Here is a 26,157-nt window from a genome sequence, read left to right on the forward strand (position 1 = left end):
GCACTGCACCAAGTGGGTGCTCAATAAATACTTCTACTACTACTATTAGTACAACATCCCCCATGTCCCTGCCTTCCCTTCCCGATATTCTCTTCATTACTCCCAAACTCCATCTTTTTCACTTACCTTTTTTCCCCTTTCACTACCCAGGTCTCCAGCGATGGCAAATCATATTCTCTTTATAGTAATAATAGTAGTAGTAGTAACAGTAGCAGCAATAGTAATTATAATAATAATAACAATGGCATTTGTTAAGCGCTTACTATGTGCAAAGCACTGTTCTAAGCGCTGGGGAGGATACAAGGTGATCAGGTTGTCCCACATGGGGCTCACAATCTTCATCCCCATCTTCCAGACACACACACAGAGGCACTGAGGCACAGAGAAGGGAAGTGATATGCCCAAAGTCACACAGCTGACAAGCGGTGGAGCCGGGATTTGAACCCACAACCTCTGACTCTCAAGCCTGGGCTCTTTCCACTGAGCCACGCTGCTTATAGCAGTAGTAGTAGTAATAATGGTCATAGCAGTAGTAATAGCAGTAATAGCAGTGTAGTGGATAGAGCACGGGCCTGGGAGTCCGAGGGCATGGGTTCTAAACCCAGCACCACCACTTGTCTGCTGTGTGACCTTGGGGAAGTCACTTCATTTCTCTGGGCCTCAGTTCCCTCATCTGTAAAATGGGGATTGAAACTGTGAGCCCCATGTGGGACAGGGAATAAGTCCAACCCAATTCGCTTCTATCTGTCCCAGGGCTTAGTACAGTGCCTGGCACATATAAGCACTTAATGAATACCATTATTATTAGTAGTAGTAGTAGCAGCAGCAGCAGCAGTAGCAGGGTAGTAGCATAAACAGTATGTTTTGAGCATCCCATGGGGGTGCTTTATTTATTTGTATCATGTCTGTCTACCCCCCCTCTAGACTGTAAGCTCATTTTGAGCAGGGAATATGTCTATTTATTGCTGCATTGTACTCTCCCAAGTGGTTAGTACAGTGCTCTGCCCACAGTAAACGCTCAATAAATACGATTGAATAAATGAATGAATGAATGAATGAATGAATGAATGAATGGGCAATGCCCTGTGCATATGTCTCTCTATTTACTGCCCCAGACATGTTTTCACTCTGCCAAGGTAGGGTTTTCTCTTTCCTGTCTTTATGATGTCTTCTGTCTCTCCCTTCTCAGTTGGAGATGATCTGTGTGTGTTCCTTAACTTCCCTTATTCAAAAGGCTCATCAACCCCCACAGATCCTAGAATCCTAGACACTCAGAACTGGAAGGGATCTAGAAAGGTCTTCTGGTCCAGCCCTTCAAACCCCATGCCCCTCTCCAGTGCTTGGTTGAGAATGAAAAATGTAACAGGGCTCAAGTATTTAATTATACATTTTAAATTTGTGAAGACTTTGAACGGGTGGTGGTGGTGTTGTAGTAATTACCAGCGTCGATAATACCAGCTGGGTTATGAAGTATCAAAGCAAGCTCTGGCACAGTCTATCCAAATCTTACCAACTTCCAAGGAACAAGTTTCCACAACCTTCCTTGGTCACCTGGACTTAATGAAAGCAGGACAGATCTTGGCTGCACATCAGGAAGAGGGTTATGGAGCACTGGAATGGGCTCCCCAGGGAGGTTGTGGGGACTCCTGCCCTGAAGCTCTGTAGATGATTTAGGTGTTCGCCTGTCTGGAGGCAGGGGACTAGACCAGAGGGCCTCCTGAAGTTCCTCTCAGCTCTGGAATTTTAGGATTAAAGTTTAATCTGCCTGAAAATCAGGATGATCTTCCTTTTGTCTATCTCAAGTTTCTCTTGCTGCAATCTGAGTCAGTTTCCTCTGGCCTTGTCCTTGGCAGAGATGAGGAACAGCTGGGTAACTTCTTGGAGTTGCCTGACTTTCCTCAGCTCTCTTCTCAGATGTCTAACTAACTCCTGTCCCTCCCACTTCCTCACCACAAAGCCAGGGAGCAATCTATCATGCTTCCTCCAGAACATCTCTCCTCTTCTCCCCAAATACACTCACTTGGTTCTCTCCACTCCAATCCAGTAATGGGCTCTGTGTCCCTGCCTCTGTTTCCCACCTGAGGGGTTGGGAGAGGAGGTGCTCCACAGCCATGGCACAACTCAAGAGCTGGGACCCCTGCAACTGCTCAGTCTAGCAATCAATCCATGGTCTTTAATAATAATTATGGTACTTGTTAAGCGCTACTATGTGCCAAGCGCTGTTCTAAGCACTGGGGTAGATACAAGTTAATTAGGTTGGTCTTTATTGTGTGTTTACTGTGAGCAAAGCCCTATGCTAAGTGCTTGGGACAGTAGAGTTGGTCGACACCATCCCTCCCCTCATGGAGTTTTCAGTCTAATGGAGGAGCTTACTATCTCCACAGACTGGCTGACAGACGACTGGGCAGACTGACCACTCTGCCTCTGGGGGCTTGGAAAGAGTAAAAAGAGCTTCCAAAATGACCCATCTGGGTCAGTGTGTGCGTGTGTGCTTGGATCTCTGAGGGCCCACAGTCTGTCTCACTTTGGGCATACTGCCCGGGCACTGGGACCATTTTCCAAGTAGTAACGATCACCCGCATTCTTTAGGAATGGTCGTGGAAATGGCATTCCCTTACGTCTGTGAAAGGGGGATGTGAAAAAGTCACAGTTGGTACCCAATAAATGTCAACATTCCCAGTGGGAGAGCAAATTCCTACCCTTGGGAACACCAGTGCACTGGAGGAAAGAGGGTTTTTAAAAGAGCCACCCAGCCCTACCCGCACCAAACAGCTGCTCAGAGCCCCTCTGGGTTCTGGAGCTGAGACTGATATTTCGAGCATCTGCCCCTCCTCTTTCTGTGATGTGTAAGAACTCATTACATTCCAATATTGCCCCAACAGCCTAAAAACCTGGTGCGGACCGCTGCTCCAGAGTGAGGCAGACAGTTGGGGTGGTCAGTCTTAGCCATTGCTCCTCTCAGGGCAACTCCCGAAGCAAACGGAGAAATCAGAAGCAGCGTGGCTCAGTGGAAAGAGCACGGGCTTTGGAGTCAGAGTTCATGGGTTCGAATCCCGGCTCGGCCACTTGTCAGCTGTGTGACTTTGGGCAAGTCACTTCACTTCTCTGTGCCTCAGTTCCCTCATCTGTAAAATGGGGATTAAGACTGTGAGCCCCACGTGGGACAACCTGATTCCCCTGTGTCTACCCCAGCGCTTAGAACAGTGCTCGGCACATAGTAAGCGCTTAACAAATACCAACATTAACATTAAGAAATCAACCTGACTTGACCTGGAGGTCCAGGCCCGAGGGAGTGGCTGGGCCTGTGGTCTATAACCGGTGGAGGAGCACACAGTAAGCACTTAATAAATACGATTGAATGAGTGGGCCCTGCAGAGCCAGGGTGAGCCCTCTGTGTCACATAGGGCCTGAAATTGTGAGATCCTTGGCGGGATACCCCTAAGAACAGCCTTAGACCCTTTGTTGCATCCCTTCCCCTGCCCCACAAAATCCAACCCCAGAGAGTAAGCAGACGGAATTAATTCCCAGGGGAAGGTGTACAGCTGCAAATCCCAGCAGAGTCCAGAGGGACTGGGATAGATCCAGGGACATATGGCCCAGCCTGGGTCACTAAAGGGGAAGCCGGGGGTGGGGAGGGGAAGAATCAGGGGCGTTGGATGGACCCTTTCCTGATCACGAGGCTGGGCAACCAGGAGGGCAACCAGCACCCAGGTCCTCCAAGCGCCCTGTTGCCATAGAGACAGAGCCCTAGGCTGGAAGTACCATGGGTCTGACCCAGGAATTGCCTCTCGTTAAATCTCCCTTGTGCACGGTCTCACCAGCCATCCAGTCGGCCCGGCACCCTGACCACTGCCCAGTTTTCCCCCTTCGATACCAGCCATGCCCATCCTCCTCCCACTCCTCACATCGCCAGGATCTGCCTGAGGGTAGCACATCCAAGTCCTCCCCACTTACTCCTCCCCACCACCTGCCCACTGCCAACACGGCTCCCACTGCCCTGCCCGCCACTGAAAAATCTCCAGTTGGTTTGCCTTGTGTAGACAGCCCAGCCACATCATTTAGGCCCTAGAGTGGGGTTCTTTTTTCGGATGAATGATCTGGTCAGGCTGTGTACACAGAGCAAACCAACCAGATAATTGCTCCATCCTTGCTTCCCATGAGTCAGGCTCTTCCCCCAGTTCGCTCCCCCATTCAATTCACATTCTTGGGCAGTGGCCAGCAAATCAGCAGGGTTAGAACCGGCTGCCCCTGGGACAAGTCATTTTCCAACCCTATTGTACTGTACTCCCCCAAGCGCCGAGTACAGTGCTCTGCATTTGGTAAGTGGTCAATCAATACCACTGATTGATTTTGCAGATGGGGGAACCAGGGGACAGGAAAGGGCAGGAGCGATCCCAGAGTCAGGAGCGAGAGAGCCCCGCCCTGGGCACTATGGTCACTCTGCTGACCCACTGATAGCTCAATTAGGGGACCTAGTCCTCTCTTACCTCTGGGGCCCTCTACAAAAGTGGGGGTCAGCAGATTCCCCAAGTGAACAATATATCCAAACAAGCAACAGAGCAAGTGGGAGACACTAGGGAGGGGGATCTTCCTTGCAGAGGAGAAGGAGGTAGAATGTGGAGAGATTGGGAAGAAGGAAAGAGGGAAGGAGGGGAGAAAGCGAGTAGAAGGGTGAGGAGGTAGAAGGAGACTTTGTACTCACCCCCTCACGCCTCCACCCAAGCAGCTCAAAGTGTCATTAGAACCAAAGTGGCAGAGAAAAACACCCAAGGCTGGGATGGGCTTGGGGCAACCCTGAATGGGTTGGGAAACTGTCCCCCAGGCTCAGAATGTCCCATCTCTCAGGAACCCAGTGAGAGGTCAGCACCCTCCCTCTCTGACCATCCTGAAAGCTGGGTGTCTCAACTCTTACCTTCCAGGAGACCCATCCCTGAACCTGCACAACCATACCTGAAGACCTGAGCCCACATCTCCCGCAGAGAACGCTCCAGAGCTATGGGCCATGTCTCTGTCGACCGCAGCCGTGGATGTCCTTTCCCCACCCCAACCCCCCAACCCCATGCTCATCCAACCTGCCCACCCCCATCCTTCTCCAAGCAGGAGTCCAACCCACCCATCCCCACCACCAGACACTTTCCCTGTCAGAGCTGCTTTCAGATGCACTTCAAGTGGATTCGGGCTGACAGGGAGGGGTTGGGGAATCACTGAACTGGGAAGTGCTCTCAGCAGTCCACATGTTAGACATGGCCCTGTCCCTGTCCCGGCTCAGTCATTCCCTGCCCAGGGAGGCTGCCACACAGCCTCAGTCTGCTAAGATCCATCATCTCCAGGGACCGGGAGACGAGCCCCAGTGCCGGGCTCTAAACTAAGCAGCTCTAATCTGCCGGCTCTGCCACCACTACCAACACTCCCTGGCAAACGCACAAACTCATTCTCCAACTGGGTGTCGGCCAGAGCATTGCTGGATCAGCACTGTGGGACCCACTGGTTATTCCCATCCCTCCTTTGTGTCCTGGGGTCCAGAGTCCGCTTGGAATTATTTGCTCCTGGATGGACACTGCCCTCTCAGGATGGCACCTGGAGAGTTTCCAGTACTCTACCAGACTCGGCTACGGGAGGGAGAGTTAAGAAGAAGCCTACCCAGTCCATTCCTAGCTTGGGCAGTGGCTAGTGAGTGGATGGCAATCTTCTACAAGTCTAAACTCACCTGTGCTGGGCAGCAGCGGCATGGGAGAGAGTCGAGGGCGGAGACTCAAGCTTACTGCGTGGAAGGCGGCAATGGTAAACCACTTCTGTATTTTTACCAAGGAAACTCTATGGATACACTACCAGAACGATTGCAGATGGAGAGCGGGGTGTTCTAGGAGAGATGTGTCCGTGGTGTCGCTATGGGTCGGAAATGTCTCGACGGCATGAGACAAGACAAGGATGGACACTATTTGCCCAGGCAACCAGGAGCTGGGAGCTGCCACTCCAATAACAAGATTTCTGGCCAGGATGGTCCCCAGAGGAGACTTGCACAAGAATTCCAGACTTGGGCTGCCCTCCACAGAGGGAAAACCTCTGCCTCCCTCCTGCTTCCATTCATCTCCAGCCTCCAAGCCTTGGCTTTCATTATCCCCTTCAAATGGACCAGACTCCCTGCTCCTGTTCACCCTCCCACTCCCCGCCACTTTACTTTGCAGTTCAAAAGCTGCCTCCTCCAGGAAGCCTTCCCTAATTCAGCCCACCCACTGTCCAACCCACCAGCCCCATGCAAGACCCAAGTCTTCACCTCAGCTCATCTCTATCATGACTGTGTTTGTCTGCCCCTGTGGATGGGGGCTTCCTGAATGTTGGTCCTGTCCCCCTATCAGCTTGGGTAATAACTGTGTCTTCTCTAATATGGACCCCCAGTGCCAGGTACAGGTGGCTGGCCCCCAAGAGTCCTGCTTAAAGACTTGCTGACTGATTGATTAGTATCCAGCTGCAAGGCTCGGTGAATACTGCACATGTAACAGAGAGCAGGGGGCAGGGTAGGGTGGGGTAGGGGTGGGGGTAAGAGAACAGGATCATACCCTCGTAAAGTGTCAGAGCCTCGTCGTCTCACTCGGCTGGGCGGGTGCTTCTCCTCATAGCCCCCGAATCGATCAATCTGCAAGTCCCCTTCATATTGGCCCTGGACTGGACTCATGGATGCCAGCACGGTCCATCCCAGAATGAGCCTGCCCAGCCAGGCACTTTCCATGGCGGCAGGGACTCAGTGCTCTGCCTGGCTCCTCTGCAGGCCCCTTCCCTGCTGAATGGTGCTGCCTGCTGCCGTCCTGGAATGGGGAAAGCCTGGCAAGTTAGAAGTCTTCTCCCAGGGCAGGGGTTCTGTTCAAGGCTAGAAAAAGAAGGGTTGGGGGAGAGAGAGAGAGAGAGAGAGAGAGAGAGAGAGAGAGAGAGAGAGAGAGAAAAGTGTTTGTTCAATCAAGTTTTCCCATTTTACAGATACTTCCTGCATGCAAGTCCACCACCTCCATCTGCAACTCCAGGCTCCCTCCCCGCTCCCTACTGTACAATGATGTAATGACTGCCCCTGTGCAGTCAGTGAACAAGTTCACACCCTCCTTCCCAGCAAAAACAGCCAAATAATTAAATTCCTCCAGCAGGGATCAAGGGACAGAGTCCTGCAGTGTCCCTTCTCTTCACCAAACCTCAACTCTCTTGCCCTTCTTCAAAATGATACTCAGTGCTCACTTCCTCCAGGAAGCCTTCCTAGATCATCTCCACCGTTCCCCTCCTTCACACCGTTCCAATCACTCAGACAACCCGCTAGCCCAAAAACTGGTGGAAAGGGTACTATTTCTGCTGAGAGTTTCTTGCAGTTCCTTTTATGCCTCTCCAACTTGTGCTTTGTGTCCTACTATCTACTGTGCCCAGACTGTCTCCTCCTCCCTCTGTCAACCCCCCACCAGCATCCAGTAGGAGTGAGTGTGTGTGTGTGTGCATGCATGTGTGTGTGTGTGTGTGTGTGTGTGTGTGTGTGTCCTGCCTCCCCCATCAATCAGTTCCTCAAGGGCAAGGATCCAGTCTTTTTTCTCTGCCGCTCACCAGCCCAGTGGATGCCGAGTGCCTGATTGACTGGCTGGGCAGGCGTGTGCTTTAACGCTCTTCGTCTCTGGGCTTGCTCCATGCAGAGACCCCAGCCCAGATGTTTGGGGACCATGTCCAAGCCAAAACCTCAGTCCTGGTTCACCCAGCTCCATCCCCCGTGCCTGGTGCAGGCCTAAGAAGCCCCAGGAATTGGAGACATACAAGAGACCCAGATCTCCAGGTCTGAGGTCAGCTCCACCATCAAGCGCTCCACTTTCTCCGGGCATCAAGGATCAAGGCTGGTGGGGGTAGGTTAGGGAGATGGACAAGGGGTGGGGCTGGGGAACTGGACTTGGAGATATTTTGGAGGAAAAGGCCCCCTTGATATCTCCTCCGAGTCCTCCACTTCTCCCCAAACTGCCCTCCCGCCTTGCCTCCAGCCTAACCCGGGATGCAGAGCTGAGTCAATGCAGATAGAGAGCCAGGAGCTAGCTGTTTCCCCAAAGGCTTCTTTGGTTGGGAGGGAGGGAAAGAGGGAGGGAGGGAAAGAGGGAAGAAGGGGCCCCACCCCATCCCCCCCATCTCTCCCAAACTCCCATCCCTCCCAATCTCCATCCCCCACCCCTCCTCCTGGAGGCCTCTGCCGCCTCCCGCTCCGGCAGGACTAGAAGGTCTCCTGGGCCTCTGGCCTGCCAAAAACTTCCCCGATCAGCGTAGGGGGCGGGGTGAGGAGAGGGAGGAAGGGGGAGATGGGGAGGGAGAGAAGAGGAAGGAGGGGGTGCCTGGCTGGGGATATTCCCAAGTTTTCTCCCTACAAGTGTCAGACCCTCACACCACCACTAGTCCAGTGGGAAGGAAGGGGATGGGGGGGTTGGGGGAAGGGGCCCCGGCCGGGTCCCAGGCTTCCAGATCTCTTTCCTCCGCTGGATGCTGGGTCTCCGCCACCCACCGGGTCTCCGCCACCCACCGCCACCCCGAGCACCCCACACCCCCCCGAAAACCAACTGCACCTCCGGGCTTCAAGTCTGCCCTTGGGCCAGCCCACCCTCCCCCTGTCCCCCCCCCCCCCCGCACCTCCGTCTTCCCGCCTAATAGATACCCGGGGCAATGGGAAAACTTAAAGTCCGAAGTAGGGTCCAAGTGGGAGAGCTTTGCGCTGGTGGCCGTTGCCTGCCTCTGGCCCGTTTCCCCAGCATCCCCGGCTCTTAGCACGCTGGGAGTAGCGTGCGAGAGACGGAGCCCAACGAAGGGCCGAGGGAAAGGGGCAGAGGCAGACACAAAGACAGCCAGCTCCCCACTCGTTTGCCCTGCCAGGGCTCGGGGGGGCCCAGAGATTCTTCTACACACACACACTCCGCCGGGACAGATACTGTTAGCCACCGGGCAGGGAAACGTTCAAGGTGGCACATGCACGAAAGAGGGGGACGGCAGCGCCCGGGAATCTTCATCCCCCGCAGTCCGACGAGTCATTCGGACACCCCACCCCACCCCACCCCGGTGCCCTCCCGGGCCCGACCGTCGTAGATCCTCCATGCGCCGGCAAACAAAGCGTTAACCGGAGCGTCCCGCCAAAGAAAGGGGCCGAGCGCGTGCGGCGGCGGGGGAGAAGTCATCGGGGCGGATGTCTTCCTTACAGCTCGGAGCGGTCCTCGTGCTGCACCGCCCGGCCCGGCCGCGGGACAAAAGCTTCGAGCCGGGGCGAGACCCGGTCCCGCCACACGGCGCAAAGCGCTCCCGGCCAGGTCCGATAGGAGCCGCGGGCAGGAGCGCTCCCCTCCGCTCTGCTCCGTTCCGCCCCTCTCTGCTGCTCGGGGTCCCAGCAAACAAAGGAAAAATATCCACCACCACCACACCCCCCAGAGCGCCCCGGATCAACTTCCACCCGACAATGCAGTCCTCGCCGCTCTGCCCCCCACCTCCCGAGCCCCCCACCCCGCGCCCCCCGAACTCACACACGCACACTCACACCCCCACTTTCTGCTCCCCGGGCCGGCGGGGAAGGAGCCCGTTAAATACCTTGCAGGTTCTTGAGATGATGAGGTGCCCAGAACTCTTTTGTTTGGGAGACTTCTGGGCAGAAAAGAGGGGAATAAAACCCTCGCCCTTGAAGGGAAGAAGAAAGGTACAGCCTAATCCAGATTGGGCGGGGGGAGGGCCTTAGTGTGGGAGACTGGGGGCAGAGGAGTGAGAATAGCAGGAGGCCAACCCTACCACATTCCTGAGCCAAAAGTTTTTAACTTCAAGGGGGAGTCGGGGGCGGGGGGAAGGGGGAGAGGGAGTGGGGGGCTGGGTTTTGCGGAGACACATTCGCCTGCAGACATTAGCACCTAACAGTCTCTTCCCACCCCGGGGGCCCATTCCGGACAAATCGAACCCCACGGTTTCAGCCCCGGCCCCCTTTCTAACGGAGTTGTCCCGACTCGGGCCCCGAGGCCGGAGGAGGCCGGAGCATCCGAGCCGGCGTGGGGTGGGAACCGAAAGCCCAAGGGATCTGAGGGTTTTGAGCGCCTTTCCGCCCTGCTCCCTCCCTGAGTTCTTCACCTCGAATTTGAGAACAAAGACGTGGGGTGGGGTGGGGGTGGGGGGCTGTTAAGGACGGCAGGTCTGAATTGGACCGAGCCCCCTCTCCCGGTGGGCGCGCACGTGGTCCCGCCGCGGCCCGGACCGTCTTTGAAGTCGGAAAAGCCCCCGGTTTGCTCCTTTTTGTTCATTGATTGGGTTCGCCGGGTTTCCGGGCCTGGCGGCGGCGGTAGCAAAGGCAGCAGAAACCCCGCCCGCCGGGGAGACAGCGGCGCCGGCGAGCTCGGCGTGGAGTAGAGGGCGAGGGGGCGGGCGACGGGGATCCCCCACCCCCACCCCCGGGAAAAGCCGGCTCTCCCGGGACTGCCGACCCCAGGGGGGAGGCGAGGGGGAGAGACAGGAGAGCGGGAATAATAAACTCCGCCTGCCCTGGCAGCACGTCTGGTCCCGCTGCCACCTTCTCTCCGTTCACCCCGGGGCTGAGGGGTTTCCGATAGAAACGTGAGCTCAACACAGATGGACAAACACTCCCAAAGTAAATGAAAGCCACCCAGGGTGGTCGGGGGCGCCTTCGCACACTTAGTCAGAGGGAGAGCTTCTCCCCCTTTTCCCTCAGTAAAGTGTAAAATGTCGACTTGGCCTCCCTCCCTTTCCCCCACCCCACACTTCAGGGCCATTACGTTTCCAGACAGGAGGCTCTGACTGTTGAACAGCAAATATCTGCAGGCCAGAGAGGCCAGTGGGGTTATATCATCCTGAGAATGGGAAGGGGGCCTTCCACCTTTCGGCACCACCGACCCTTTCTCATTCATTCATTCATTCATTCATTCATTCATTCATTCATTCATTCAATCATATTTATTGAGCGCTCACTTTGTGCAGAACACTGGACTAAGCACTTGGAATGTACAACTCGGCAACAGATAGAGATGATCCCTGCCCAACAACGGGCTCACGGGGACCCACAGAGCAGGTACAGTGCTACATGTGACAATCATGGCCCCTCTAAGAGACACTCGGTACCTGTCCCGGAGCGGTTTCCGGTCTAATCAGGGAAGCAAGGAGGATGAACTTAAAAGTCCACAAAAACGAGAGGAAGGTTGCACGGATATTTGACCCGTTAGAACTCTTTCTCCATTCCCTCTGGAATTCGTAACAGTGAGGGGGAAATAAGTCACAGATTTTGCTCTGGAGAGGCAAAGAGGGTGAGGTGAGTTGGTGAAGGCTTCCTCAGGAAGTTGACAATCATGAACTCCTGGTTAGACTGTTATCTCCTGGAGGGCAAGAGCCTGCCCTCTGAATCAATGGTATTTATTGAGCTCTTGAGGTCTAAATTGGATGGAGCCCCCTCTCGGTCCAGAAAGAGCAGAGCAGAGCACTGTACTGAGCCCTTCCTGCGTGTCTCTTAGTCATCCTCTCCCAAGTGCTTAGTACGGGACTGTGCACACAGTAGGTACCCAGTAAACACTGTTGATGGATTGATTAGCTGAGGTGGCCTCGAACTGCTTTTTAAGACGAGAGAGTGGCAGGTGGGCTGCAGGGAGGTTGTTCAGTGAGAAAGGGTGGCCAGGGCAGAGGCTCAAAGACAGAAGAGAGATTACTGGGTGTGAGCAGCCTCAAGGCCAGCTGGGCTGGCACAGAAAGGCAGTCTAGAGTGTCTTGGAGATGAGAGCAGGTAGGGCGGGGCTCACTGATGGAGAGCTCTGAAGGCCAGGCCGTGGCCAGAAATGTGAATTCGATACGGGGGTGGGGGGATGGAGGGGCGAGGAATGGCAAGTCACTGAAGGATAGGGAGTGGTGTGATGGAGAAAGTGGCAGATGGACTTCCCTCCCTTTAGGATGTATTTATGTTCCAATCTCCTAGAACCCTTCTGCTCTGCCCTCAGCTTTATTGTTATCCAAGGAGCTCCTCCTAGGCAGATTCCCCTTGGGCATTTGCCCAGTTGTTTGGGAGGAGAACTGCACTTAGCCTTTTTTTTAGAAAGGAGTGGGGAACAGTAGCATCCCTGGTCTGGTTCCATTCCTGCCTCCATGACATCACCAGTCCCCCAAAGTATCTCCCTCTGGAACTTCTGCCCAGTAGCCTAATCATAACTGTGGTATTTGTTGAGTACTTACTGTGTGCCAAGCCCTGGGGTAGATGCAATAGAAACAGATCACACACAGTCCCTGTCCCACATGGGCCTCACAGAGTAAGAGGGAGAGAGAACAGGGATCGAATCCCCATTTTACAGCGGAGAAAATGGAGGTATGGAGAAGTAAAATGACTTGCCTTAGGTCACACAGCAGGCAAGTGCAGAGCTGGGATTAGAAACCAGGTCTTCTGACTCCAAGTCCTGGGCCCTTCCCCCTAGGCCATGCTGTTTCTCTGCCTGACTTTCCCGTCTTTCATGTCACTGTAGACAACACCACTATCCTTCCTGCCTCACGAGCCTGTAACCTTGACATTATCCTCGGTTCACTTCTCTCAATCAGCCCCCATATTCAGTCTGCCTCTAAATCGTGTCGGTTCTACCTTCACAACATTGCTAAAATCCACCCTTTCCTCTCCATCAAACTTCTGGTCCAAGCACTTATCCTATCCCACCTTGACTACTGCATCAGCCTTCTTGCTGAATTCCTTGCGGCCTGTCTCTCCCCACTCCAGTCCATACTTCATTCTGCTGCCCAGATTATTTTTCTAAAAGACATTCGATCCATGTTTCCCCCCCTTCAAGAACCTCCAGTGGTTGCCCATCCACCTCCTCATCTAACAGAAACTCCTTACCATCAACTTTAAAGCACTCAATCTGCTGGCTCCCTCCTACCTTACCTCGCTGATTTCCTACCACATCCCAGGCTGCACGCTTCACTCCTCTAATACCAACCTACTCGCTGTATCTCGAACTCATCTATCTTGCTCTCGACCCCTTGCCCACGTCCTGCCTCTGGCCGGGAACTCCCTCCCCCTTCGTACTGGACAGATGACCACCCTCTCCACCTTCAAAACCCACTAGAATCACAACTCCTCCAAGAGGCCTTCCCTGACTAAGCTCTCTTCTTCCCTACTCCCTTTCCCTTCTGTGTCACCTATGCACTTGGATCCATACCCTTTAAGTACTTGCTATTCACCCTACCCTCAGCCCCACAGCCCTTATGTACCTATCTGTAATTTATTTTCATGTCTCTGTCCGCCTCTAGACTGTAAACTCCTTGTAGTCAGGGAATGTGTCTACCAACTCTGTTATATTGTACTCTCCCAAGCACTTAGTAAATACTCTGCATACAGTAAGCACTCAATAAATATTGATGGAGTGATAAATTGACATCCTTGATAATTTACCCCTCCTGCTGGATGGATGTCATCTAGCCTTGGGTTTCCCTTGGATTTAGAGACCCCACTTAGCCCAGTACCCTCCCCACAATATTCAGTGGGTATCTCTGCCCAGAAATCCCAGCTAAGTGGTACCTTACCCTGCCATCATCCTTCACTCTCAACCTCCAGTGGTTGATGGAGAGTTAAGAAGTAAAGTTTCCCACACAGAACCTGTGAAAAATATCTTTCTACTCTACCATTTCCCCTATCTGTAATTTATTTTAATGTCTGTCTCCCTCTATAGACTGGACACTTCTTGTGGTCAGGGATCCCTTGTTCCAACTCTGTTGTACTCTCCCAAGCCCTTAGTACAGTGCTATGCACACAATAAGTGCTTAATAAATACCATTGATTGATCAATTGATGGGTAGTAATAGTAGTAGTAGTAATGATATTGATATTTTTAGAGCACACACTAGGTGTACTGTCCTGAACCAAGTACTTGGGGAATTATGACAGAAGCACAAGACAAGTTCCCTGGCCACAAGGAGTTACACTCTGATGGAAAAGACATGAAAATATTTATAAGTAGGGTAATCCAAATAAATCACTGAATGACCAATTGGGTATATGTATATACATATATATATATATATACACAAGGAGCTGAAGGATTTCCATAAGAGCCCAAAAAGGCAAAATATTTTTTACCATTTGTACTTGTCTTTCTCCTCCTCATCCCACATCCCAACTTCAGGACAAAAGGCTGGGGAATGGAGGGATTTTAACAGAGAGAACAACCTGACAGGAGGACTCCTTGTAAGATCTTTAAGGGCAGGAATTGTGTTTACCAAATCTGTTGCCTTATACTCTCCCACTTAGTTCAGTGCTCTGCACACAGTAAGTGCTGAGTAAATACCACTGATCGACTGACTGCTTGATCGACTGTTCAGACTCGGAGTTGCAGATAAAAGACCTGAAGGAGACCCTGGAATAGGTGACAGAACCCAATTCCTATCTTCCCTCTTGAACCGTCCTCGCTCCTAACTTTTCCCTCTCCTCCCTGTCCTTTTCATCTAGAACTCCGTTGTGCCCTTTGATGCTTCACTCTCAGCCGTCCCCTGACATCCAATTCTGCCCCACAGTCCTGCTAAATGTTCCCTGGCAATATTTCACAGATCTACTCCTTCCTCTTGGCTCCCACTACCACAGCATAGCTTGAACCTTAATCATCTCACACCTGCATTGAGGCAACAGCCTCCTTGCTGGCCTCACTGGCTCCAGCCTCTATTCCAGTTTACCCTACACGCTGCAGCAAGAATGATCTTTCCCCAAGCACTGATCAATTCCCATCCCTCCCCAACCTTGGATGCCTGCAGTAACATCCTGTTCCCTTGAATCAAACTGAAATTCCTGACTCTGACTGACCTGTACATAACTGCAGTATTTGTTAAGCGCTTATGTGCCAAGTACTTTACTGAGCAGTGGGGTAGATACAAGATAATCAGGTCCCACATGGGGCTCATATCCTAAGTAGGAAGGAGAACAGCGATTGAATCCCCATTTTGTAGATGAGGGAAATGAAGCACAAAAAAGTTGTCACTTGCCCAAGGTCACATAACAGGCAAGTGGCAGAGCTGGGATTAGCTTGATGTCTGTCTCCCCTTCTCTAGACTGTGAGCCCATTGTGGGCAGGGATTGTCTCTCTTTATTGCTGCGCTGTATTTTCCAAGTGCTTAGTACAATGCTCTGCACACAGCAAGAGCTCAATAAATACGATTGAATGAATGAATGAAAGGTCCTCTGACTCCCAAGTCCGGGCAGTTTTTTCACTTGTCTATGCTGCTTCCCATACATGTTCTTCTCTTGCTGACCCAAGTTTATGGTCTCCACTCCAGTCCAGCCAAACCTGCTCACTCTCTCCTATACCCAATTTTCCTGCCTCCAAGCCTTCACATATGTCCTCTCCACTCTGCTTTGCCAAATCATGCCCTCTCCTGCCTTCAAAGCCCTTCTCAAAAGTCACCTTGTCCCGAAAGCCTCCCCTGAGTAACATCTCCCCACAGTCCTGGTCAAGTTATTCAGTGGACCTAAAACACCCTAACCTGTTTGTTTAGCTGCTTACATTTTGGATTTATCATTCCACTGTTTATGTTTATGTTCCTGACATATACGCTTTTTCTCTAATTGTATGTCCACGTGTCTGTCCTGTCTCTCCTATCAACCTGACAGCCTCACAGAGGCAGAAATCTTCTCTCCTCTTCCCTTTGTCCTTGCCCTCCAGCACTCAAGACAGTGTGTGCACATGCATGTGTGAGTTTGTGTGTGTGTGTGTGTGTGTGTGTGTGTGTGTGTTCTTTCCAGCTTTCTCCATCCCACCTTATCTTGCTTCTCTCCTACTACAACCCACTTGGCTCCTCTAGCACCAACCTACTCACTGTATCTCTCTCACATCCTCTCTCCTAACTGGATCTCCCTCCCTCTTCATATCCATTAGATCAGCACTCTCCCAGTCTCCAAAGCCCTCCTAAAATCACATCTCCTCCAAGAAGCTTTCCTGACTAACCCATCTCCCCACCTTATTCTCCCTCCCTCCCTTCTGCATCACCAATGCACTTGAGTCTGTACCTCCACTTTGATCCGTTTCCCCCCACCCACTCCCGGCCCTCATGTACAAAGTCTATACTCTACTATTTCCCCTGTCTGTAATTTATTTTAATGTCTGTTTCCTCCTGTAGACTCTAAGCTCCTTGTGGGCAGGGATCGTGTCTACTAACTCTAAAGTACTGTACTTTTCCAAGTACAGTGTTCCGCACACAGTAAGCTCTCAATAAATTCCATTATTTGATCGATTGATATCCTTATGCTCTGCTGCTTCCCCTATCTGTAATTTATTTTAACATCTATCTCCCCCACTAGACTGCAAGCTCTTTGAGTGCAGGGATCGTGTTTACCAACTCTGCTGTACTGTACTCTCCCAAGTGCTCAGTGCAGTTCTTTGCACATGGTAAGTGTTCATTAATACCACTGACTGATTGATCCTCCTCAGACTTTCAGCCCTTTGAGGACAAAGATCATGTCTTCTCTTCCCTCTGTCAATCAATTAATCAATTATATTGACTGCTGTGTGCAGAGCACTGTACTAAGCACTTGGGAGAGTACAATAGAATTAGTAGACATGATCCCTGCCCTCAAGGAACTTACATTCTATCAAGAGAGCCGGACACTAAAGTAAATTATACATAGGAGAAGTTATGGGGTATATAAGATATGTAAATACGAGCATGAGGGGTAGTGAGTACTTAAGCACTTAGGAGCAGCATGGCCTAATGGATAGATCATGGCCTGGGAGTCAGAAGGACCTGGGTTCTCATTCTGTCTCTGCCACTTGTCTTTTCTGTGACCTTGGGCAAGTCACTTAATTTCTCTATGCCTCAGTTACCTCATCTGCAAAATGAGGATTAAGACTGTGAGCTCTTTGTGGAACAGGAACTGGGTCCAACCCAATTACCTTGTATCTACCCCAGTATAGTACTTAACACATAGTAAGCGCTTAACAAATACTACAATTAGCATTATTTCTGTGTGACCTTGGGCAAGCCACTTAACTTCTCTGTGCCTCAGTTACCTCATCTGTAAAATGGGGATTGAGACTGTGAGCTCCACATGGGACAGGGACTGTGTCCAACCCTATTTGCTTGTATCCATCCCAGTGCTTAGTACGGTGCTTGGCACATAGTAAGCACTTACCAAATACCATGATTATTATTATTATTATTGTTACTCCCCAACTGCCCAGTACAGAGAGTGCATGAGTCTGTGTGCGCATTTGTGTGTGTGCGTGTGTGTGTGTGTGTGTGTTTGTATATGTATTTTTCCTGGCTACCCCATCACATTGTCAGCCTTTCAAAGATGGATATCCCAGTCAGCTCATCCTCATCCTAACTGTGTCTGGCAGGGAATGTGCCCTGTTTATTGTTGTATTTTACTCTCCCAAGTGCTTAGTTCAGTGCTCTGCACACAGTAAGTGCTCAATAAATGTGATTGAATGAATAAATGAATGCCTTATTATGAATTTGTCCAGTCTCCCCCATCAGACTCAGAGCTCCCTGAGGGCAGGGACAGGGCTTGGGCTCTAACATGGATCTCCAGTGCTAGGCACGGAGACACTCCCCTCCTCATTGTAGACTCTGTAAAGATTTTTTTACTGACTGGTTGGCTGACTGTTTAACTTGCTTTAGGGCAGAGGGGGCCAGATGCACAGAAGCCCCACATCAAGAGCAGTGGCCCCCAAATGGAATGGTCTCTTCCTTTAGGGCTTACCTGGAGCCAGGGTCCCCTTCAGCTCTCCTCCAATCATTTCTCCACTTGGATAAGAGTTTCCACTGTGTAACAGTCCCTCGGGTCCCTTCCTAGCTGCAGGGCTCCCATCTCACTGCAAACCCCATTCTCCATGGGCTCATTCTATACCCCTCCTGGTGAGGGGAGGGGGGAAGGGGTGATCTCCCCATGGTCTGGACACAAAGGAAGCTGTGCTGCCCAGGTGGGAAGTACAAAGAAGAAGCAGGAAGCAGGACATTCAGGGCCAGCTGCAGATGGAAAGCAAGTAAGGCAGCAGCCTCAGGGCACCCCATCAGAGAGGGTGGCTGTGGGACATAGGGTGGTAGCAACTGAAAATGTGAAAGCTCCCGGCCTCCCTCCACTCAAATTGGAAGTGGTGCTGCTTGTGTTGATCTGGACTTGGTAGGGGGACACGTCTCTGGAACAAAAGGGAGGGTTCTAGGCTTGGGGGTTCCGGCGGAATTCCATACAACTCATTACACGCAGCAGGACGTAATGATGTCCTACTGAAAGGAAGGGGGAGACAAATCTTTCCCTGACACCATGGGACCACATGTCTGAAACTGGCTCAGAGGGCATCTTCTATTCACTTCATTTCCTTCTACTTCACCTCATGCACTTCATTTCACTTCATATATTTTACATTAGGGTTCACAGAACATTCATCGACACTAAAGGAATTAGATGTGATCCTTGCCCTTGAGGAGCTACAAGGGGAGAGACAAGGCCTACCTCCTTGCATTTGAGTTAAAAAGGACTCAGAGGCCATTCTGGGGTGGGAAGGGAGCGACAGCCACAGGCTGAAAATCAAAGAGATTAACCTCCTCTGGCTAAAGTCCCATCTCCTTCAAATGCCCCCCATTAGCTACCCTCCTTTGTCAGTCAGCTTCACCTCCGGGATGGACCTTATGGAGCCGCTCTGCTCTTTCATGGTCAGATTCAGGCCCACCATGACTCCTTACGAAGAGGGTATCTTGTGTGGGACAACAAAGTCTTTGCCCTGATAGACTGAGATGAAGTCTCAGAAGCAGCGTGGCTCACTGGAAAGAGCACGGGCTTTGGAGTCAGAGGTCATGGGTTCGAACCCCGGCTCTGCCACTTGCCAGCTGTGTGACTTTGGGCAAGTCACTTAACTTCTCGGTGCCTCAGTTCCCTCATCTGTAAAATGGGGATTAAGACTGTGAGCCCCACGTGGGACAACCTGATTCCCCTGTGTCTACCCCAGCGCTTAGAACAGTGCTTGGCACATAGTAAGCGCTTAACAAATACCAACATAAGTCTCATGTTCCCTAACTCTATCGCACACTTGCAAGCACTCAGTACAGTGTTTAGCACAACGTAGGTGCTTATTAATAATAAGTAATAATAATAGTTATATGGTACTTGTTAAGCACTTACTATGTGCCAGGCACTGTACTAAGCGCTGGGGTAGATACAAGCTGATCAGGTTGGATGAGGCCCATTTCCCACATGGGGCTCATAGTCTTAATCCCCATTTTACAGATGAGGGAACTGAGGCACAGAGAAGTAAATGACTTGCCTAAAATCACACAGCAGACAAGTGGCAGAGCTGGGATTGGAACCCAGATCCTTCTGTCTCCCAGGCCCATGCTTTGTCTACTAGGCCATGCTGCTTCTCAAGTGCTTCTTGTAAAGCACTTACTCTGTGTCAAGCACTTTACTAAGCACTGGGCTGGATACAAATTAATCAGGTCAGATGCAATCCCTGTCCCTTGTGGGATTCACAGTCTAAGTAGGAGGGAGAACAGGTATTGAATCCCCATTTTGCAGGTGAAACATCTGAGGCACAGAGAAGTTAAGTGACTTGTCCAAGGTCAGACAATAGACAAGTGATTCAATAAATATAATCAATTGATTGATTGGCCCAGAGAGGAAACTTGTGCCAGAGGAGAGTGTGGTTCCTGTCATGGATGACACTGGTCCCTTCTTTTCTCCCTCTGGACTGAGAGAGATGAGGCCTCTGGGCTCTAACCAAGTCCAGGGTTGGAATACCTCCACCCAGTAGATCCATTTCTATAGTGTCAGGCCACTGAGGGGAAACCTCTGAGGTTATGACATGCCACATAACATCACTGATGGCAGAGTAGGTGGCAGGCAACTTCCCGCCCAGACCAGAATGCCCACTGGGACAGTCCGACCCTAAGAGCACGTGTGTGTGTGTGTGTGTGATGGATCGTTTCTATTAATAATCCCATCAGCAATAGAAAGTGAGTCATGAAATCCCGCAGAAGTATATGAGAGGAAAAGGGTGAGACCCATAAAAGCTGCATCGCAGAGCTTCAGTGCCTTCTGGCATTGGATATTTTGTGTTCTCAGCAGGGAAATGGCTGGCCACCTTTCCAGGGTGAGGGCCCGCTGCAGAGCACTGGAGACTCCTTGCAGTATGTACAATGCCCCCACCTCGCTTATCAATTTCTGTTTCTGGGATTCGGTGCCCCAGCCAGACCTGAAATCCCAAGGACTCTTTGACTGGGGAATGCCTGGCTTCTATCTCAAAAAATGAGCAAATGTCAGAAAATGGATCTCATTTGGTCTTGGTGCCCTCCGCTCCAGCTGCAATAAGAAATGAGGGGACTTGGCAGGGAGTGCTGGTCTAATTCCTCTCAACATAGGTAAGGCGGGGAATTAAGGGACGGAAAATGTCCAGAGTGCAGGTGTGGGGCAGCCTTTCAGGGAGAGGAGGGTGACGGTGTGCAGCTGGAATGTCGAGGGCAAGACCCGCAGGACCGCTGAGGACCCTGGGGATTCTCCCTTGCCCTCAGATAATTGCTTGCCGCTTGGACCAACTCAGAGGGAAGATTGGGCCAGAAGCTGGTGGGGAGGGGGGTGGGGGAGGTGAAGCGGGAGGAAGGAGGGGAGAAAGAAAGTCATGCTGGAGGAGGGGAGACCCAGCTGCTGTTGGAGAACCTACTTGAAGTCTCTTACTAAAGATCACCTTGTCCATCCTGGCCTGAAGGGCTGGCCATGAATATCTCCAGGGAAGCAGATTTCTTCATTTCCTTCGGTCAGCATTTAGGGCTTTAAAATACCAATAATGCTGGCACTTAAGTGCTCACTATGTTCCAAGCACTGTACTCAGCATTGGGGAATATGCTCGGACAGATAAGACCCAGTCTCTACCCTACACGAGGTTCAGTCTATGGGAGAAGGAGAGCAGACAACATTAAGTTCTATCTGTGTATCAAGCACTGTACTAAGCAATGGGGTGGATACAAGCAAATTGGGTTGGACACAGTCTCTGTCCCACGTGGGGCTCATAGTCTCAATTCCCATTTTACAGATGCAGTAGCTGAGGCACAGAGAAGGGAAGCGACTTGCCCAAGGCCACACAACAGACAAGTGGTGGAACCAGAATTAGAACCCATGACCTTTGGACTCCCAGGCCTGTGCTCTATCTACTACACAGTGCTGCAGGTCCCACATAGGGCTTTCAGTCTACACCCACTCCCCTGGAGAACTCGTTTGCTCCCATGGCTTTAGCTACCTCTCTAGGCGGATGATTTCCAAATCTACACCTCCAGCCCTGACCTCTCTCCTCTGCAGTCTCGGATTTCCTCCTGTCTCCAGGACATCTCTACCTGAATGTCCCACCAATGCCTCAAACTCAACATGTCTGAAACAGAACTCATTACCTTCCCACCCAAACCCTGTCCACCCTCTGTCTTTCCCATCACTGTAGACAATACCGCTATCTTCCCTATATCACAAGCCTGTAACCTTGGCATTGTCCTCGACTCATCTTTCTTTCTCATTCAACCCACATATTCAGTCTGTCATGAAATCCTCTGGGTTCAACCTTCACAACATTGCTAAATTCTGCCTTTTCCTCTCCATCCAAACTGCTACTATGCTGATCCAAGCACTAATCTATCCCCCCTTGACTACTGCATCTGCTTCCTCACTGACCTCCCTGCTTCCTGTCTCTTCCCACTCCACTCCATACTTCAGTCTGTTGCATTTTTTTCTAACAAATGTTCAGTCCATGTCTCTGCACTCAAGAACCTCCAGTAGTTGCCTATCCACCTCCACATTAAACAGAAACTCTTTACTACTGGCTTTAAAGCATTCGATCAGCTGCCCCCCACCCCCACCTCACCTCACTGATCTCCTATTATAGTTCAGACCACACGCTTAGCTTCTTTAGCACCATCTTACTCACTGTACTTCTCACCACCGGTCCCTTTCCCACATCCTCGCTCTAGCTGGAACTCCCTCCCACTTCATAAACACCAGACCACCACTCTTCCCACCTTCAAAATCTAATCTAGGTCACATCTCCTCCAAGAGGGCTTCCCTGAGCCCTCTTTTCCCTGGCTCCCTCTCCCTTCTTGCCTATCAACCTCTGTATCAAGCAAAAACTCCTCACTTTTGGCTTCAAAGCTCTCCATCACCTTGCCTCCTCCTACATCATCTCCCTTCCCTCCTTCTACATCCCAGCCTGCACACTCCACTCCTCTGGTGCTAATCTTCTCACTGTGCCTCGTATCTCGCCTGTCCCGCTGTTGACTCCTGGCCCATGTCCTACCTCTGGCCTGGAACGCCCTCCCTCCTCAAATCTGCCAATCACGCTTCCCCCCTTCAAAACCCTACTGAAGGCTCACCTCCTCCAAGAGACCTACCCATCCAAACTGCCCCCTTTTCCTCAGCTTCCTGTCCCTTCCCCATCGCCCTGACTCCCTCCCTCTGCTTTACCCCTTCCCCGCCCCACAGCACTTGTGTATATATGTACATATCTATAATTCCATTTATTTATATTAATGCCTGTTTATTTGTTTTGATGTGTATATATCTATAATTCTATTTATTTATATTGATGCTATTGATGCCTGTTTGCTTGTTTTGATATCTGTCTCCCCCCTGCTAGACTGTAAGCCCGTTGTGGGCAGGGATTGTCTCTATTGCTGAATTGTGCTTTCCAAGTACAGTGCTCTGCACACAGTAAGCTCTCAATAAGTACGATTGAATGAATGAATTATGGTATTTCTTATACATTTACTATGTGCCAGGCATTGTACTAAGCACTGGGGTAGGTACAGGCTAATCAGGTTGAAAACAGTCTCTGTTGCACATGGGGCTCACAGTCTTAATCCCCATTTTACAGATGAGGTAACTGAGACACAGAGAAGTTAAGTGACTTCTACTTCGTCTTTGCACTTGATCTGTGTGCTTTGGGCATTTGATATTCACCCTACCCTCAACCCCGCAGCACTTAAGTGTCTTTTAATAATAAATTATAAATTACTTATCTATGTTAAGTATCTGTCTCTCCCTCGGACTGTAAGCTTGCTGTGGACAGCGAATGCGTCTACCAACTCTGCTGTGTTGTACTCTCCCAAGCACTTAATAGAGTGCTCTGCAACCAGTAAGTGCTCAATAAATACCACTGATGATGATGATGACAAGTAGGAGGGAGAACAAGTATTTAAACTCCATTTTGCAGATGAGGGAACTGAGGCCCAGAGAAGTGAAGTAACTTGCCCAAGGTTACACAGCAGACAAGTGGCAGAGCCAGGATTAGACTCCAGGTCCTCTGCTCCCAGGCCCGAGCTCTTTCCATTAGGCGACACTGCTTCTTTAAAGTCCCATCTGCCTGTGAAACCCAGTGGAGGAGAGTCTTTGAGCCCATCCCCTCTCCCAGCATTCTCTTCTTTAGACTAAACTGACCCAGTTGGTTTCACCTTTGCTCAGAGGCCTCTCTCAGCCATCTCTATGCCCTCCTCTGTGCTCCCCTCATAATCCCATTTGCATCAACTATCCTACGGTTCCCCTGACTTTGGTCCCAGAATCCCCCCTCCCCTTCCTGCCCTCCCATGTCTTATCTTTTGGTTTAGGGCAAAGAGCAGGGGGCATAGCTCACAAAAACCTCTCTATCCTCCTCCAGTCAGCTTCCAAACTCTCTCTGACTTCTCTGGCTGGGGGCTAGGCCTTACCAGACAAGAGGGAGATGTCTCTTCCAGATTCATGATAATGGTGGTATTTGTCAAGTGCTTACTATGCACGGAGCTCTGTACTAATTATTGGGGTCGATAAAGGATCATCAGGTTGGAAAAAGGCCCTGTCCCACAGGAGGTTCACAGTCCAAGGGGGAGGGAGAACAGGAATTGAACCCCCATTTTACAGATGAGGAAACTGAGGCCCAGGGAAGTGAAATGACTTGTCCATGGTCATATAGCAGGCCAGTGACAGAGCTGGAATTTAGAGTCCCAGTGTCCTGACTTCCAAGTGCATACTCTTTCCAAACCACCTCTCCATTTCTGAGCTGCAGCTTTGCCCCTTTCTCTGATAATAATGAAACCTTGGATTTGTCAGGCACTCAGGCATCGATAATCTCATTTTCTCTACACAGTAGAGAGAGAGGAGTATCAGTATTATTTTTACAGTGTTTGTTAAGCACTTATTACATGCCAGGCACTGTACTAAACACTGGGGTAAATACAAGCTAAGCAGGTTGGAAACAGTCCATGTCCCACGTGGGGCTCATGGTCTTTATTCCCATTTTACAAATGAGGTAACTGAGATACAGAGAAGTTAAGTGAGTTGCTTAAGGCCACATAGCAGACAAGTGATGGAGTCAGGATTGGGACCCAGGTCCTTCTGTCTCCCAGGCCCACGCTCTATCCACTAGGCCATGTTGTTTCTTATTCCCATTTTACAGATGAATAAAAGGGCACAGAGAGGTCAAGTGACTTACCTGAGGTCACACAGTAGGCCAATGGGAGCAGGAGTTCTAGAACTCAGGATTCCCACCTCTGAAACCCCCACTAGTTATTTCCATTAGTTTCCTATGCTTTATGTGTCCTGGGTTAACAGCAGCCATTCAACTGACACTGGGGGGAGGGCAGAAGAAGGAAAGGGACAGAGGCCTATGGCCACCCTGCCTACTCCAGAACCATGAGGGCCTTTTCTACCCAAGCTGTGTTTTCTACCCCACATGGGAATGAAGGATGAAGGCTCTGACATACACACACCATATGGGCTCAATAAACAGTATGGGCTCAATAAATGTCAGAAGTCACAGCAGGAGAGAAGCCCCTAGGCTAAAAAAGCAAAGAGGGAGGAGGTTTTGTAAAGAGTCACCTGACCTAGCCACCACCACACAGCTGTGAGAGGCCCAGGGCTCCAAGCTCTAAGATTAACATTCCTCCCCCATCTCTCCATTGCCCAAATCAGTCAATCAATCAGTCAAAGGTATTTACTGACCACCTTCTGCTCACAGAGCATTAAACCCTGGTGAGAGTAGTGCTTTCTTCATTTGGAGTACATCGTCATTGATAATAATAATAACAATGTTGGTATTTGTTAAGCGCTTACCATGTGCAGAGCACTGTTCTAAGCGCTGAGTAACCAGGGTAATCAGGTTGTCCCACGTGAGGCTCACAGTTAATCCTCATTTTACAGAGGAGGTAACTGAGGCACAGAGAAGTTAAGTTGATGGTGAGACTGCATCCTCAATGGGTGCTGGGTGAATGTTATACTGAGACTTTTTTTGCACATGAAAACATAATTGAGTACTGTTTCTGTTCCTTCAGGTGAGTATTGCTCAGACACCAACAGTGAAGAGAGAAAAGGTGGGATCTACCACCAGCAGAAACAGGGGCTTGAGTTGTTTTGTACTAGTGCTGAGGATTTACACTGCACCATCTGCACTCTCTGGCTTGGTCCTTCCACACCCCTCCCACCCACCCAGGAACAGGAGTAGTCTGATGGCTGCTAGGGAGAATGGGTGCAGCCTGTGGTCACAGGACAGAGGAGCCCTGAAACATCCAGGGAGGCAGCAGCCATCACAGTACCCTCTTCCCTTTGGTAAACTGGGAGTCAATATGGAACTCAGAATGGCTTAGCAAAGATTTGGCCTAGGGCAACATGGTTGAACAGCCTTTTTTATTTATTTTTTCCAATGACACAAAAAACCATGCAGTTATCTGCTGAACAACTAGACATACCAAAGCTGGACAACAGCAGGAGAGTTAGAGAAAGGCATATGCAGGCAAAGCAGGTGGTTTCAGGAGGCACTTGAGAGAGGACAACAGAAGCACATCAGCTTCCTGACCTCAGAAAGTTTACATTCCACTATGGGAGACATACTGAGAAAACTATTTACAAATACAAAGTATTTACAGGAGCAAGGGGAAGAGCCAGGATCTAAGAGGTAGTAATTCATTCAATCGTAAAATGTGGGTGTCAGGGTGATGTAACAGAATAAAATGTAGACTATGTCTATAGAAGACCTGAGGATGGGGAGAATACATAATTGCTAAAGGTGGCTATTAGGTTGTAGTGCCTTGGGGTGTTGGGGAATTACTTTAAAACAATCAGCTCTCTCCTTCCTATTCACCCCATTCTCTTCTCCAAGAATGCTCCAGATCTTAGACTTTGTTCCTACCAAGATAACCTATTCACTGTGCCTTGTTCTCATCCCTCCC

At 50.6% G+C, this 26,157-nt stretch overlaps 1 protein-coding gene and 1 non-coding gene across 2 annotated transcripts in view; one reads left to right on the forward strand and one right to left on the reverse strand.

Annotated features, from left to right (window-relative positions):
- The window catches only part of FBN3 (fibrillin 3), a 100,402-nt gene extending 90,725 nt beyond the window's left edge, over window positions 1-9,677 (reverse strand). Inside the window, exons 1-2 of the mRNA XM_029051471.2 lie at window positions 9,574-9,677; window positions 6,558-6,865 (exon numbers count right to left, since the gene is read on the reverse strand). Coding sequence (XP_028907304.1) covers window positions 6,558-6,727 — 170 coding nt within the window. The 5' untranslated portion in view covers window positions 6,728-6,865; window positions 9,574-9,677. The remainder of the gene's footprint in view (window positions 1-6,557; window positions 6,866-9,573) is intronic.
- On the forward strand, window positions 5,560-5,697 carry LOC114806846. The gene has a single exon (XR_003754903.1). It is a non-coding gene; the product is annotated as a small nucleolar RNA SNORA7 (small nucleolar RNA).
- Window positions 9,678-26,157: the final 16,480 nt, after the last annotated feature.

Source organism: Ornithorhynchus anatinus, chromosome X1 (genome assembly GCF_004115215.2).
Source record: "Ornithorhynchus anatinus isolate Pmale09 chromosome X1, mOrnAna1.pri.v4, whole genome shotgun sequence".
NCBI lineage: Eukaryota > Metazoa > Chordata > Mammalia > Monotremata > Ornithorhynchidae > Ornithorhynchus > Ornithorhynchus anatinus.